General features: G+C 38.0%; 1 protein-coding gene and 2 long non-coding RNA genes across 4 annotated transcripts in view; 2 read left to right on the top strand and 1 right to left on the bottom strand.

Moving 5' to 3' along the window:
• The window catches only part of LONP2 (lon peptidase 2, peroxisomal), a 38,902-nt gene extending 24,439 nt beyond the window's left edge, over positions 1-14,463 (top strand). For both annotated transcript variants that reach the window (XM_085551043.1, XM_015873910.3), the window contains exons 11-15: positions 13-146; positions 5,641-5,783; positions 9,798-10,005; positions 11,146-11,336; positions 13,081-14,463. In XM_085551043.1, coding sequence (XP_085407169.1) covers positions 13-146; positions 5,641-5,783; positions 9,798-10,005; positions 11,146-11,336; positions 13,081-13,302 — 898 coding nt within the window. In that variant the 3' untranslated portion in view covers positions 13,303-14,463. The remainder of the gene's footprint in view (positions 1-12; positions 147-5,640; positions 5,784-9,797; positions 10,006-11,145; positions 11,337-13,080) is intronic.
• Positions 14,464-14,896: 433 nt separating this feature from the next.
• LOC146760550 (uncharacterized) lies at positions 14,897-16,848 on the bottom strand. The gene is made up of 2 exons (XR_014947514.1): positions 16,794-16,848; positions 14,897-15,021 (listed from the first exon to the last, which is right to left on the bottom strand). It is a non-coding gene; the product is annotated as an uncharacterized LOC146760550 (long non-coding RNA).
• The window catches only part of LOC107319238 (uncharacterized), a 66,215-nt gene continuing 64,288 nt past the window's right edge, over positions 14,931-16,857 (top strand). The window contains exon 1 of the long non-coding RNA XR_014947498.1: positions 14,931-15,028. This is a non-coding gene — a long non-coding RNA (uncharacterized LOC107319238). The remainder of the gene's footprint in view (positions 15,029-16,857) is intronic.

The following is a 16,857-nucleotide window of genomic DNA, read 5'->3' as shown; positions in this document are numbered from 1 at the left end:
TGTCTACACCAGGTACACTAGAGAGGCAGGAGTCCGCTCTCTGGATCGAAAGCTGGGGGCTATTTGCAGAGCAGTGGCAGTGAAAGTGGCAGAAGGGCAGCACAAAGAAACAAAGCCTGATCGTTCTGAACTGGGTGAAGGAGAAGGTGCGTATCTTTTAAGTGTTTTATTAAAGAGGACTCTTTTAACCTTGCTGGCACTAGTTAGCTGATTTACCAACATTTTTTTCTTTTTTTATGCTTCTTCAAAGGTTTTATTTTCAAAAGCTGTGCAAATAGACTAACATTCTTATTATGCACATTCAAGTAGTACTGAATTATGGCTTGGGACAAAAATGGAATAATTCCAGCCTGCCAGAGTGGTAACTGAGAAAGATAGTGGATCTGCTTGATATCTCATGTAGGCAGTTCTGATATGTGTGTATTTCATTCTGCTTTTTTTAATGCAAATCTTACACTTTTATTTTTCTTTAATAAAAGGCTTAGCAGCGGCCTTAGTTAGTGTGTTTAAAGAGGTTCTTTAATTGTCCTCTGTGTGTTCTACCAACTCAGAACTCAGTCCGCTTGTTTTATTGTACTCTAAAGTAAGTGACTGCTTGAAGATCATTGAAATTAGAAAGGTCTGGAGGCTCTTTTTTTTTAATGTGTCTTTGACTGCAGCATATCCATCTCCTGAGGGCTATTCATTTAACTGAGTGGTTAGAACAGTATCATAAGAAATGATGCTTCTGGGATCTTTAGTGATAGAGTTTTAGCACTTTCTGTTGATTTGTTTATTTGCTGTCTTGAGGAATAAGAAGGTCAGACTTTTCACTTAGCTCTGAACAGTGGAATTGATAATTTTGTACTTCAAAAGTAGTACAATTTGTATTTGATCCAAGTTAGTCTCTTGGATTTGTCATCTCCAGTAAGTCTGTTCTTCTCCACATATACAGAAGATAGTGATGTATTTTTCCCAGTGATCCAAAAATCTGTAAGCTTTGTTAGCAGTTGCAACAGTTGAAGGTAGATGAGAAGTGTGAAAGGACTGAATCTGTAGCTGAGCTTATAAAATGTGGCTGTTTTTAAGAATTGGAGTCCTCTGGGCTGGGGAAGACCTTAAGGATCATCAAGGCCAACCATTAACCTGATCCTTAGTGCCATATTAGTCACAATAAAACCTAGCAGAGTATTGGGTTATTTGCCTGTTTTGTAAATATTGCAGTGAATCTGGTTGATACTTTAGGACAGGAAGTAACTGCTCATGTTTGTGCCTGAAGATACCAGAAAGTAAAAACAGCTGCATGGTTCCTTACTTATGCTAGAGACATGAATTACTAACCAGACCTATTGGTTTGATGTTGCGGAAGATTCTACAAGTAAGAAAATACCAAAAAGCTTTATGGGCTTTTCCCACAGCAAGAATAGTTCTCTGCTCGTTTAGAGGAGGACAGTTAAGGAGTCTTGTCAGCTGCCTTATTTTATTGGAAAAGATGACAAGTCTGAATGGTTACCCCCGTCAGAGTAAAATCAAGGGCAGGAAGTAGAACTGTACAACAGTTTTGTTAATTCCAAGAGCATTTGAAGAAGAATCTTACCTTAGAACTTTAGTCTTTTTCTTGCCTTTTCCCCCAAACTTGGTATTTTGTTTCTAAAAATTTACTCTTCTTTTATGTTGTTGAGTTTTCTAAGATGATCAGAGTGTCTGTAGAAGGTGCTTGTAATAACAGAAGTTTGCATTTGGTCCACAAATTAGTGTTTGGTTAAGTAGATGCAGCTGTTTTCTCTGAAGGCTTAAGGAGGGTAATCTTTCACAGTAACAATGGCTATGCATGTGGGAATGACGATGCAGTTTTTGTCCCTTCTTCATGCATATTTATTAATGCTTTCCTTTTCTATTTATATGCTCTTCTTTTTGCTGAATTTTTCTGAAGTCAGATTCTGTGTTTGTTGGCACTCCTGTGATACTTGTACTGGTTCCTGAACGAGGATGCTGAGCCTTTAGGCTGTGGCAGTGATGCCCACTGGCAGCAGGCAGGATCAGTTTGTCTCAGCCTCTGCCACTGTTGTGATTTTGACCTGAGTCATATTTGTGAAGTATTTGTACTGAATGACAGCAAAATATGTTTAAAAGATCTAATATGATCACTGAATAGAAAACCTATTATCATCCTGCTCTTTAGTTCTTCCAACAAAATAGAGGGGAAGTATCTTCAGAGCACGACTGATATTGTAAGAGGAGCCATTTTAGTATTAAAGCAGAGCATGAAAAGGAACTGCAGTAGATATTTTGATCCAGTGAGAGAGGCATTTGCAGTTGTTAAAATTAGCACTGTGCTTGCAACTTAGGAGAGGTATTTACGCTGTTAAATTTAGTATGGGACTTGCAACTTACCACAGTTAAGCAAAAACAGCAAGCTCAGAGCTCCAAAAGAGGGCAAAATGTGAGCGCTTATGGTTGACGTCCATGATTTGGAACAGGCTCAAAAGAAATGAGCTGTAGTTATCTTTGTGCTTCTGAAGTTGAAATTATCCATAAGAAAAAGTTGTGTCAATAAAACAAAGTCCATGGGAGAATTAGACCTATAGTTAAACCGCGGTATTACAAAAACACATAGAGAATGGTGCAGTCATCAAAATGTTTCTAATTTTCTGCTAATGATGTGCCCATATCCAGTTGTAATTTTAGCAGAACATGTCACCTATTGGGAGTGTATGAGAATGGGATGCTCCTTCAGAAACAGCAACAAGAAAAGTTTTGTTGGACATTCACTCAGTATGGAAACAGCCAAATATTAAAAACAAAACCTGGGAATAATCCCCAAACTCTCAATACTTGCAAGTTGATGCAAACAATGGGAATTATAGGCTAAATTTCTTAATTTTTTTCTTTGATTATATTGGATCTTTTTTTTTTTTTTTTTTCCTGTTCTTGAGTGGACGTTATATTGATTAAATCAGATCATTAACTTAAGTGGAGCAAGTGTTTCCAGGTCTTTGTAGACACGTAGCTTTTGACGCTGTTTGGTAGTAGGCTCTAGAAGTGCAGGATGGCTGCTGTGGCTCAGTTAATGCAAGGAGATACGCTGTCACTTTCCCACACTAAGTGTCTGAAATACACAGGCAGCTTTGTATCACCTTCCTCACTCCTTTGACTCCTGGGCTTTATGACGAAGTTGGCAAGTGGAGGGCTGTTGGTTTGCGTCAGTCATTGGATTTGTAGGGTAAGCTTCAGCAAAAGCAAATGGAGTCATCTTTCAGACCTCTCCAGAGAGGTCTTGTGTACAGTAACATCATCCTTGTATACAGTGACACACACTACCTGCTATTTTACTGAAACTCTATCTGAGGTTTATGAGATGCTCCTCTAGTCTTTGACGCTAGAAGAAATTCTAAGACTGACAAAAACATGAGACTTCCCTATTTTAGAGCAGCTGCCTCAAGAGTACAATGCAGCAGCCGAGTCCTAAGGCGTCTTATTGTGATGTGGTAGTTGAAACCCAGGTTGAAAATATGTCTTTTAACTTCTTCTGTGATTCATGGTTGTTCCTCCATAATAGGTGGGAACATGTATATGTCGTCATTAATGAAAATCTTAATTGTGTCTCTATAGATTCTTCACAGTCATCTCTTCAGTAAAGATGATGAAATCATATTTGCAGATGCATACATAGAACTAAGTGGAAAAAGAACAAGCAGAAATGGGAAACTGTGTTGGTTAGGTAGTAAAACCTTTTAAGTTCAGTTTTGTTTTATAACTTGAAATGCCATATCAAATAGCTTGGGTTTTGGAGTAGTACAAATGAAATCTGAGTTGCAGGAATAGCATACGGGGTTATGTTTCCTAGACTTGCTAGTGTTTATGTATTTAAATTTATTGTGTACAGAAATAGTAGTTCAACAAAAATAGAGACAAGCCAGAACAACAGGAGGGCCTTCTGACTAAGGCTGTGTTTACAGTAAAGGAATAGGATTTATGCATTGAGCAGTGAGTTGTTGTACAGTGGAATGATCAGCGGCTGTTGGATAATAAGTGTTAGATTTGAATACTGCATGAAAGCTGAGTTAATATTTTAATAGTGATACTGATGTAGAATGTTTGCCTTGGTACTGTATGGATGCATTAGTGAGATCTACGTTGTAACAAAATTAACAGTAAGAAAGCTCTTCTTACACGTCGGGATTAATAAAAGAGTGGTTTGTATCTCATGAAATGAGGTATTTTCTCTTCACTTGTACTGAATGCAGCACAGAGCACCTCTTAATGTTATGCTAAATAGATCAGATCATCGATTGGTGTTTTTCCATGGCTGTTTGAAGTTCTGTAACATCAGTTATTGTACATGCATTAATATGCAAAGGAAGATTTTCTTCTTTGGGAAAAAAAAAAAATCAAAGAAAGGAAGCAACTGTAGACAGTTTCCCAAGATGTGCTGCAGAAGCTTTGGAGCTCAGTGCCTGAGTAATGAGGATTGTTGCTTAAAATGTGCCTTGATTTTGTATGTTTGGGGTGGGCTGAAGCATCTTCAGGACATGTATTTGCACAATGCTTAATGACAGCCTCGGGGCAGGGAGGCATTGCAGTAGAACTCTGCTACAAAACCTTAGAAACATCTGGGCTGTTGAACTATTTTTCATTTCTCTGATAAATGTTTCACTAAAATATTGCTCGAGGCTCTCAAGAAAATAGCAGTGAGTCCCTTGCATCTGGCTCACATTTGATGGGAAGTCACTCCCTGCTTGCATTCTCCTTCTGTGTGCAGTTATTTAAGTACATGTCAGTGTAGCCCTAATTCAAACGATGTTTGAAACAATTCTGATACTTTGATGCTTATACAGTCTTCATTACAGTTCCATTTTGTGCATAAAATAAATGTTATAGAAAACCAAAATTTTACCACGAAGGAAACAAAAATCAGCAACAGGATCATGCTTAAAATGGAGGAAGGAAAGAACATGCTTTTGAATCTGTAACTATTTCTGTAATTGTCTGGTCCCTTCTTGATGACCCTTGAGTATGTTGTATTCGAAACTGTCAGGCCAGTTGGATTTTATAGCCCTTCCTGGAGTGTGCATCTGACCTGTAGATATAACTGAAAACAGCAAATCATCCAATGTTTGGAGTTTGTTTTGCAGCTTGTGTCTGTTGTTAAGACACCTTAGAAATATCTAATTCAACAAAACAGCAGAGCCATGTTACAAGATAGTATTTCAAGATAGATAGAAGCCTCAGGTGAAGGTAGTTGTAGTGAAACTGTTTGGAGGCAGTATATGCTGGGTGGCTGTGTATTGAAAACTGATCTTGTGAATTAAGATTTACATGAAGTGAAGCCATAGTATAGAGACAAAAATCAAAGTGGAAAGTATAGTGTGAGAACATTGCTACCTAATGCTGCTATTTGGCCTACTTAAAAATGTATTTGAGCAGGTGAGTTGTACAGCTGTCAGTGGTCTAGATTAAATATTATCCTCATTGAACTGTTAGGACAAGTTTAGCCTAAGTAATTAAAATTTGATACTGTATTACCTTTAACTTGTCAAGAATTTTGTGAAAGATAACTTTAAGCTTTTTCTCATGAGCTTTTCAGGTAAGTCCTCTTGATTCCTTTAATTCCTCTGTCAAAGACTGTTACAAATCCTAAATTAGATTTCCTTCTCTCAGACTGCAGAGAACATGTCACAGAAGACGCAAAATCAGAATCCATCAGTGACGCGGCTGACCTGGCTCTGCCTCCTGAAATGCCAATTTTAATTGATTTCCATGCTTTAAAAGACATCCTGGGGCCACCCATGTATGAAATGGAGGTAACGTCCTCATTCATTTCTGTTTGACTGTTGTTCTGTCTGTTTTCACTGGTTATCTCTTCTACTGCTGTTGGCTGAATTTATATAATATTAACTTTTTAATACGTGTATTAGAAACAGGACTGTTTCTTTGTGTTCCACCAAACATTTTTTCATATTTATGAAAATATATTTATGAACATATTTAATTCCAAGTACATAAATAACATAATGGCAGGACTTCCCATTAGCAAGGATGCCACCCTGCAGCGCTGCTTAAGAATGTGGTGGCATTTTTTCAGTTCATAACAACTTTGCTTTTGTTTGTGGGATGTTTTGTGGTCCTGGGAAATAAGCCAAAATGTAACCCAGGATTCCTGTCTCTGTAGCAGCTGTGCTAAGGACCGTCCAACATACCTCCTTAATGCCTATCAGTGTTTTTGGGTATTGAAACCACGTTACTTTAGGCTAGATGTTCTCAAACTTTCTTCATGTTCATGGAACTCTTATCTATTACAAATAATTTTAGGATCTTTCAGTCACCTCCAGCTTCCCAGTGACTGCATTGTTCCTCAGCTGGCATATTACAGAATTCTTCCCCAGCCATGTTTTGCTGTATTTTATGGAAAAGGCCATTCATGAAATTATTTACTTAAGGATTCTCCTTTCACTATTTACATTTCAATTATTCTCTGCTTTACTTTTTTACCTTCTGAGGACTTAGAAGTGGAAATTAGGGGGAGTTCTGGTCACTCGTTAATTCTGTTCCCAGTCGAAAGAATTAATTCAAATAAATGTGAATTTAACACACTTCTTATAAAAAAAAGAGTTGGTAGGCCCAGAAGTACACGACTTTCTTTCAGGAAATCCTGGGTTACATGACTATTTTTCCAAGTGCTGACTAGTGTTGAACTCACCCCGGCACCATTTGTTTATATGGGATAGTGCAGCTGAGCTGGCAAATTTCTGTTATTTTGTTCTCTTTCTGCAGGAGTAAGTTGTACAAGTAGCATTTCTCAAGTGTGCTTCTTACCTCTCTGAATATGCAAATATGTGAGTGCTGGAGATTCTTCTTGCATGTAGAGTTGCCATGAACGTGCTTAGAGGCATTTCATGCCAGCCTGTTTAAGCTGAAGTAAGACCTGATTGAGGGTTTTGCCTTCAGTATCAGAGGTTTTTTTAAATGATTCCATATTTAGTAGGCAAATTAAGCAGTGCTTAAATAGAACTGGGAGAATTCACACAGCATCAATTCCCTAAGCAGTTCATGATTAATTTTCATTTACTATTTACTGCATGTAATAATGAGGATATATTTTTCCATACACATGCCTTTGCTCAGTGTAAATTGTTTGCATAGCCAGATAATTCCTGTGTTAGTGGATTTTCCCAACTAATCCATAATTCCCTTGAATTTTTTCATGCGGCCTTAAGATTCTTTCTGATCAGCGTAGCTCCCATGTTGGTGGTGGGCATCTTAGATTGACTGCCGTTGTTTTTCCAGGTGCACTGTCCGCAGCATGCCTTTCTTTCTGCATAGAGCTTTTAAAGCTTCACTTCTGACCCTGTTTTGGCATTTATGGTTAGCTGAAATAAAGATACAGTGGAGGCAGTCCCCGTGTCAGTACTTGGATGAGGCTGAGCAAACAGAACAGAAAACATGATGTGACTTCATGGAGCTGTTGTCCTTCAGGGGATACAGTAAAATGAATGACTCGTCTTTTACCTTTGCAACATTTTGTGTATTTTCTGCAGAGGTCTCCCAGCAGAAAGGCATGACAGATTACTCAGCTCTTACTTGTAGACTTAGTTCATTTATCACAAATAAATAATTGTATGTGTCACCCTACAGAACAAATGTTGAAATAAATCATGTGCTAAGGCTTTGGAAAAATGATCCTGACAACAAACGAAAGTGTAAGAGACTTAATGAAACATTTCAGCACAGCGTGCATTTGGAGGAAGGGGTTGTGATATATCCTGTATTTTTGTAGTGCAGTTTCTCTTTTGCCTTGGAATTTAGCTTTGTTTTGTTATTGTTCTGTTGTCTTCTAAGCACGTGTGTGTTTGTAACTCAGCTTTTATTTATTTATTTATTTATTAATATTAATCTCTTTTTGGCTAATAACCAGAGGCAGCAGCTATAGAGTGAAGTTGTTCACTACTGCTGAGTAAAGGAACCTGCTTTCTAATTGTGAAAAAAGAAACTGAGCATCAAGAATTTTATAGCTATTGTGATGTTTTGTGATTGTAATTTTATAATGGGATGAGTTTCAGACTAATACTGGAATATTAATATCTGGCTTCTGTTAGGAGTGTTTTCATTCTGAGGATCGCATGGAAAGCTGTATTGTTTGTTTAGCTGAGCTGGTGCTGTTGTTTGCCTTGAAACAAAACAAAATACAAAACAAATTCAGGCCTGGGTTCTACTTTGTGACTTTGTTTCTATTGGGCCTGCAGGGAGAGGTTTCAGTAGGAGACTACAGTGGTTAATACTGTCCTAGAAGCTCACAAATCCAAGTGTTTCCAATACAGACATGTCAGAGCAGAGCCATATATTATAGCTTTCTCCCTCCAGATCATTAAGGTGCATTTCAATACAGGTGCCTTTCACTGAGGGAACTCCCATAGATAGGCAGTCTTCCCACAGTCATCATCATCCTAAAGAGGCTTCTGTACAGATTTCTGTGATCTTATAGAGGACCCGATGCTTAAGAGAAGTCAGCACTGTAATGAGTTCTGTGTTTTTGGTGTCTGTACAACTTCTGATTGGTTTACCCTCTGCTGACTCCTGGAAGGAAGCAAACAATGAAAGCATTTAAACTATGGGAAGTTGTACAGTGCAGGATGAATTCATGCTAGAGGGGAAGAAAACATTCTGTTGCTCTGGAGTATTATAAAACAGGACGTTGAATGTTCTCAGAAGGAACAAAGGTAGTTTGAGAAGTTTTAATGTGGATTTCAGAGTTGTTATACTTTTATTATGGTTCCGCTGTGATGCTCCGTTCGCTGGTTCTTTACCCAATAAATTAAACAGTTCTTGAAATTTTCACAGCAGCTTAATGAAGAATTCTTCCATTTCAGAAATGAATCAAATTAACTTTCAATTCTGCATTTCAGTAGCAGACTAAAATATTTTTAAATGGGCCTATTGCTTTGCTTTACAAAGGCATGCTTGTCTTTTGCTGTGCTCACAGCCTGACGTTAGAAACTTATCTGGTTTCTTTTCTGCCTTGTAAAGTAGTTCAGAACATGCAGAAGTGCTGTATGGTCTTTCATAGGAGCTTCTTCAACTTACTGGAGCTCAGGACAAGAACTTTCTATATATTCTAAAAGTCTTTCACATAATGGGAAAAAACCCCACAGAACTGGGACACTCATGGAAAACATCCTGCCTCCATTTCCTTCTACTCAACACAAGAGACCGGGATTCAGACCCTCCTTCTCTCATCAGTATCTGGGCAGTTTTAGATAAGCAGATCATAGCCCTGCATGGCGCACAGAGCTTGCTGACTACTAGAAATCACTAATGGAGGCAGTCAGGTTCCCTATCCTCCTTCACATCTAACCTGCGTGCTCAAGTATTTCAGACTGCATGAATCACTGTGCTGACAGTACTTCAGGTAATGTTTAGGCTCAAAATTGGCTTTTTCACCTAAGAAACAAGAGTCAGGATAAATACAACTCAATCCATCTGCTGGAGGTGTGCAGCAGTCAGTCAGTATTGACCAAATACTTAAGAGTCCTGTGAAGTGAAAAGAAAGAATCTCACTGAACCATTGGGAGCGGGGAAGGTTTTGAGAGCAGTTTGCCGAGATGTTTGCCATTACCTCGAGGGAAGGAGCCGCACATGGATACGATTGCTGTAATTACCATTTACATGTAAGCAGTATTACTGCTGCATTGAAAATAAAAGAGATCAGCCTTAATCTTTCTGTTGTACTCAGTGCAGTTGTTTTGAAGGCAACTCTCAAATTGTTTTTGCTATAGTTTTGTTACAGCTGTTTCTTTCATTGTTTGCTGTGTTTCTTTCAGGTGTCAGAACGCTTAAGCCAGCCAGGAGTAGCCATAGGCCTGGCTTGGACTCCGCTGGGAGGAGAGATCATGTTTGTGGAAGCCAGCCGCATGGACGGGGAAGGCCAGCTCACTTTGACTGGTCAGCTGGGAGATGTCATGAAGGAGTCAGCACATCTTGCAATCAGCTGGTTGCGCAGCAATGCAAAGAGATACCAGCTCACTAATGGTAGGTTGGGGAAAATGACAAAGACCGCACGAGCGGATTGCATCATGGATTCTGACCTCTTGCTGAATGGATGCACATTTAGAAAGCATTAATATTGCATGGAAATTAAATGTCCTAATGCTTGATGTTCCAGTAATTCAATAGAAGGAAGCTTTGCTAAATAACAGTGGAAGTTAATATACTTGTTACAGAAGTGCATCGTATTGTCTTAACAGAGAAAGGGTTTTCCAGCAATCAATGCCATATGGAAGTTGAAATCAGCCTTAGAGATCCCTGTCGGCTCTTCTGCTGATTTCAAAACACAGCCTTATTCATTTTTACACGCAGCCTTTCCAGCAGTAGTTTTGTAACATGGATATAGGTATTCAAGTCTGTAGTTTTCCTCTAAATCTAGGCTAAGGTTTCTGCTAAAAGTAATTTCTTATTGCCTGCTTTTATGCTTTGAGAATATTGAACTGAAATAGGCCTTCATCCAAATAACTTGCTCTTGTTTTAACCTCCAAAGACTGCTGTGTAGTCTGATCATCAGCTGATTAGCCGAATAATAGCTAAATAATTTTCTGGCAGCTGTCAGCCATCTGTCCTTATTTACAAAAGTTTGAATAGCTTTAAAAAAGAACTAAATAGAATGGGTGTGTGAAATGCTGCTGGCATTAACAGTGTAAACTCGAGAGGTAAACATAACGTACAGTTAGGTCTTGTAGGTGAAGTAAATTGAAAAGATGTAAATGGGAAATGTACATTAATATATTGATTAATGCTGCTCTTTTAAGAGTGATGCTCTTGTGGTATGTTCACTGAAATCTCGCATTTATAGTTTAGGATCTACAACTAAAAATTGTATGCAGGAATTCTTTGGTCTTTACTTTAATCCCTACTCTGAATTCCTCAATGAATGCAAATATTGAGCTGACGAGTTACCTTGTTATGATTTTGTGTTTTGATGTAGGAAAGCTTGTGGGATTTTCTCCCTCCTGCACCAAACCTAAGCAATACACTGCACTGCTCTTACAACACACTTTGAAAAAGAAAAAAAAACTGCTAAGACTTGTAGTTCTCCAGTGGCCTCTTAGAAGAAAGACTGGGAACAAAATGGGTTTAGATTTTTCACATTCAAACCATTCTTTTTTTTCCTTAAAGCTTCTGGAAGTTTTGATCTCCTTGACAACACTGACATCCATCTGCACTTCCCAGCTGGAGCTGTCACAAAAGACGGACCATCTGCTGGCGTTACCATAGTAACCTGCCTTGCTTCCCTCTTCAGTGGGCGGCTGGTGTGCTCAGATGTAGCCATGACAGGAGAAATTACACTGAGAGGCCTTGTTCTTCCAGTAAGTATTGTTTGGAAAAAAGCTACGTTGCATTAATTCTCCATATTCTAGGTATAAAGTCTGTTGTTAGCCACTTTCAAAAGCAGTCTTGCTGGATCATCCCTTTGCAGCAGTCTAGTCCAGCTGAAAGAGGCTTATTGAAGACAGCCTGGGTTAGTACTGTACGCTTGTGTGTCTGCTTTGCATTTACTGTTACAAATGGCCTTGATGCAGCTTTCAGGAAGCACACGTTATTGATATGTCTAGTTAGAACAGAACCCTGGAAATCCCAAAATTCAAGATAGTTCCAAGATACATATATTGCAGTTTCTAAAAATGCTTCCTCGATACTATTATTACAAGATTATCTTCAGTTGCAGTGAAAAGCTGTTTGAATTCTCACAGTAATTTCATATGGATTATTCTTGAAATTCTCTCTATACATGTAGATGTTTTGACTCTTCTTAAATGCTGCTCCTTATATAGAGTTCAGCTGAATGATGTTCCTATAAACCTTCTTCAGAGTGTGAGGGCAGAAGGGAAACGTTCAAAGATAGACAGTGTTAGTTTTGTGTATCACATGGAGACTGGTATAATTAATTAAAGCAGGTAAGAGTTTTCATCTCATACCATATGATGGACAAAGGAAGGATGAGTATTTTGTTTCATGCAGTAGAGAGCAAAGCATAGATAACATCAGTAAAGTATGTTTCAGAGATCCTAGGAGAGGATCAGTGACATAGCACTCTGGCAGCAGTTACACTGACAAGATTGCTGCTGTTCAGGGCTCTGGTGATAATTAAACAACTGCATTAACTCTGCTACAGTGCCCCTCTGCTTAGTGTTTCAAATTGTTTTTATCGCACCAGTGACTACATTTTGCCTGTGGTTTAAGGCAGGTAAAGAAATATCTGTAAATACTTATTTTTATCAATACCTTACTGTCTAAGGGTTGTTTGGAATCTATTAGCAATTTTAATTTTACTTCATCTGCTACATCTACCGCCTGAAAGAAAGCAATGTGGGAAGTAATAAGTAGCATTGCCCTGCCTAAACTGATGGTCTAGAGTATTTCTGGTTCTCCATTACCTTGTTTTACAGAAGCCTCTTGTCATGTTACAATGCAAGGCCTTCCTTTCCTCTAAAGCAACACAAAGCTATGAGTTTCTTCTGTAAGATGGTCTTAAGATAGGATTTGAAAAAAGTTCAAGGGGAAGAAGCTACAGCTATGACTAAAGGAGAAGCTGATTTTAAAACACTCTCATTGTGTGCCATTACAAACAGATACAGGTAGCTTGCTGAAGTGATGCCTATTTTACTAGAACAAAGACATCCTTGCAATTTTGAGGCTTCTTTTGTTCAAATCAGGTTTGGGTATGATTGGAAGACCTTCCTCCCTAGACCTAAGAGTTTGAAATTGTTCTGTCATAAGAAAAAACTGTTACAGGCAACCTGCATTAGAAAAAGTACATGTGTTCCTGGGTTAAAAAACTCTGGGTTCTTCTTCTTCTGTTATCTGTAACAAAGCATGCTGGAGCATATTATACTTGGAACTAGGTCCCTTCCAACCTAAACCATCCCTTGGTAAGCATATAGCAAGCTAACAATACTGTTGCATTCTTAATTACTTTACTAAATCACTGGGGGAGGGCGATCCTCATTAAAATTTAACTCCTGGTGTGATTTCCAGATTTGTTACACTTATTACTTTATGAGCTTAGTGTCAGAGTTTTTTTCTTGGACGTAAGTTTCTTTTCCTTATTAGGTTGGAGGAATTAAAGACAAAGTGCTGGCAGCGCACCGAGCTGGACTGAAGAGAATTATCATTCCTCAAAGAAATGAAAAAGATCTTGAAGAAATCGCACTGAATGTACGGCAAGATCTGACTTTCGTTATGGCAAGCTGTCTGGATGAAGTTCTTAATGCTGCTTTTGATGGAGGATTTTCAGTTAAGCCCAGAGTTGAGCGTTTGAATAGTAAACTTTAAGTAGACAGGCTGAGATTACTTCTATATCGAATTTTAATAGAGAATAGTAACTATCAACTAGATACATATATCAAGCATAAATATGAGCTAAGACTGACAGTTTAGATTTGCGTGCAAATGCAATCAAAATAAAAGTATCGCTTTAGCAGTTAACAACCCAAAACCGCATTTGCTGGATATGCTGCCTTTTACTACTACCAGCAAGGAGTCTTGAAAAGACTTATTTCCTGACAGATTCAAGCATGAGTAACCTAATGCTATTGAGAAACAATTCCTTACCTTATCTGGTAGGTAGTTACATCAGTGTCAACAGCTGATGACATCTGTAAAGCAGACAAGCCCACAGCCAGGGAATCATATGCAGTTTGTGTGGTCAGAGAACACAAACTGCAGCAAATGCAGCACAGAACAGCAAGAGGAGGTAATAATGGGGATGTTAACCAAAAGCAAACTGATTTGGGGCACGGGTGCTTTCTTTTTAGGAAATAACGTTCAGGCAATCTGCTAAGGAGTGGTGGCATCAGGAGAAACAGGAGTTTGGAAGTTTTAAGGAAATGCGTAGAGGATTTAAGGATAACAGAAGCAGTAGTTCTCACTTTTGTCAAGGAAAGGTAATGCACTAAAGTTCATGTGTGCAAAGTTGTACTTACAGCACTGGAAGTAGGTGGCACATACCGGGAAGACTTATAGAAAAAACAGTCTGGTAACATTTGGGAGGGGAGGGAAAGGGACCCCTTAATTCTTATGTGATACAAAACTAGGAGCACTGCTGATTCTGGGATACTTCTGTGTAGAGTTTAGACTCTAAGTACTACATCCATTTAAACAACACCAATAAAACTACTGGACAATTAAATTTGATTAAGTAGTGCACACTAATAATGTAAGGTTGGAGGAAGTGTTTCAGATAGAAATTTAATTTTATGGAATCTACAGTTCTTGAGTTTCTCATTGCTTTGTATGAGGGTAAGCCATGAGAGAAAACCTCATCTCTGCTATTCTGTTCTTGCTCGTTAATTTTGAAACAACTAAAGTGTCCTTATGAAAATTAAATTGTATCAGTGACAGAAGCCTATAAATCAAAATGAATTGTTTGTTTGGCTTTAATTGCCATTGATAAAGCTGATTTACCTGGAATATAACAGTAGTTATATTAATACATTCAGTGGGTGTTTTTTCACTAGATTATAAAAACGTTCACAGAAGACTTAATTTAATAAAATGATTTAAAAAAAAACCAGCACTTTTTGCTTTACTTTCTTAAGAATTACACACTTTAGTTATTCATGACCCGCGTTCCACAGTTAAGAGACAACTACAGTCTCCATTTTTCTGCCTTAAAAATTTCTTGAACACAACAAGTGTGAAATGACAATAAGCAAAACAGCAGAAAGGAATGATAACTTATATGCTGCTTTGCCTCTAATAGAGACTAGTAAGGGGAAAATAATATTTTCTTCATTCAACTTAATGCAGATCAAATGACAGTCCTGCACTGCTTAGCACCAGCATGAGAACAGACATGCCTGGAATTCCTGTGCAGTCTGCTTGTACAGGTAGAAGTGCATTTTTTTTTGAAAGATAGCAAATACTGTTTTGTTCTGTTTTTTATTAAGAAGCTTTTACAGCAACTTCAGAAGAACAAGGAATTGCTCTGAGGATAAGCAGTGCGTTTCTTCCACACAACTCCAACTCATGTCTTGTCCACATGGACTTTACCTGAAAGGTGAGAGCTTTAATGCCAATCTTGAAATCTTTAGTCTTAAGAGTTTACTTACAGCTTTTCAGAGCTGACTTAATTGTGTTACTTTGAAAGTATTGTCGATTTTAACAGTTATTATAGTTAAATGTCTTTGGCTTTTTCTGAGCATTCTTGAGCATAACTATGTGCAGCAGCAAGCCAAAATAAGAGATCTTTTAAAGTAATTTCAGTACACTAGAGGCTATCCTGCATTGCAGCTGAGAGTTAAACAGACCTGGTGATAAAGATGTGTGTGTCTTGAGACTGTATCATAAAATAATGACATTTATGCAAAGCTAAAAAGCAGCTCCTTTCCTCTGCCCACAGTCCACACTGTAAATTGCTACAGATAAAACTGTCTCACTAATGCAATTCATGCTTTTAATCACAGTAGCTTTGAAAACATACTGGATAATACAGTGGCATAGGTAGCAATACAAAACAGTTAATCTGCTTAATCTGTTTCAATTTTAAAGCAATACTGCAAGCGCAAACTAATGAGAAATATCAAAACAGAAGCCAAATATTAACATCCGTACTTGGCAAATATTTTCCTTTTAAGGCTTCTTTTTTTTTCCCCCCAAAGGCAATGAGAAACAACAGAGGTAGTACTAGGGGACAAATGCAAGATCTACTGCATTTCATTTAATCAAGACAAAATGTGAGTACTCTTTCTCAAGACAGCAAAGTACTTTCTAAAATAAACAGCTAATGCTAAAACATGGCTAGGATTTAATACACCATTTATTTTAGATAAGGTAGTAAACTGTACAGATTTTTACTATGTTTTTATTTTTCGTATATAACAGAGCATGGTTTAATTACCAGATCCTCAAACTACTAAGAGGAAAGACCCACGGACTTAAGCTTCCACTACTTTTGAGGATCTGGGCCTAAGTATAACTTAACTTGTTTAATCATTCCATCTGATGGTGATGGACATCAAATGCTTTATACAGGTTGCTTTTTGTTTTTTACACCAAATGGAACACTAGTTTACAGGAAGTCAGTACGCATTATTTATGCTATAGCATTTGTCATCTGTAAAGCATGACTAAAGGACTAAAGTCTTGACAGTTAGAAGCACAATCTTTAGTCCCCTTCAGAAGTATGTTCTTTATTTCCAGCCTAATAAAAATCACTGTAGAACAGTGAAAAAGGCTGCAAGTTCTTTTGAGCAACACAACACAAGAACAAGCAGCAGCAATCTCACTAGCTCATGCACTTACACAGCCCTGTAATACTCAAGTTGCAAGTACCAGACTGCTCAGGGTGACCCTAGCAGGCTCTTAAGCTCAATTTCCTTTCAAAACCTGAGCTGAAAAGCAGATAACATGAGCACATAACCTTTGCTCCAAGCCAGCCAATGGGGGGAGTGGGTCCATGCTTATTAAATTAATTTTGCGTATTTAGCCAAGTTTCCGTCAGCAGACCAGAAGACAAAACTCAGGTAAATGCAGGCACACTTAATCAGGTAAGAGTGAGTACTGAATTCCAAAGACTGCACACAATTTGTTGTGTAGTTGTAAGGAAATGCTAGACTGAAGAATTTCCTCCTCTTGAAAAATGTATGGTTATCCTGCGGCAATAGATACATCTCGTACATTACATCTGTGCACAATTCCAACAGCCTAAACACCTCATTTTAGTTAGTAAAACTTTCCTTCATTACATGATACCAACTGCTTCTCTATTATTTTATGAATCCAGTGTGATAGGCTTTATGTTCCTTACCTGTAGAATTACTTACCTCATCATGCATCAAAATAATATGAACAAGAGTTGTCTTAATAGATCTATTTCTGATAAGAAAG

The sequence above is a fragment of the Coturnix japonica genome, chromosome 6, assembly GCF_054131305.1.
Source record: "Coturnix japonica strain WE chromosome 6, WE-NBRP24, whole genome shotgun sequence".
NCBI classification, from domain to species: domain Eukaryota; kingdom Metazoa; phylum Chordata; class Aves; order Galliformes; family Phasianidae; genus Coturnix; species Coturnix japonica.
This window is presented reverse-complemented; position numbering and strand designations above follow the sequence as displayed.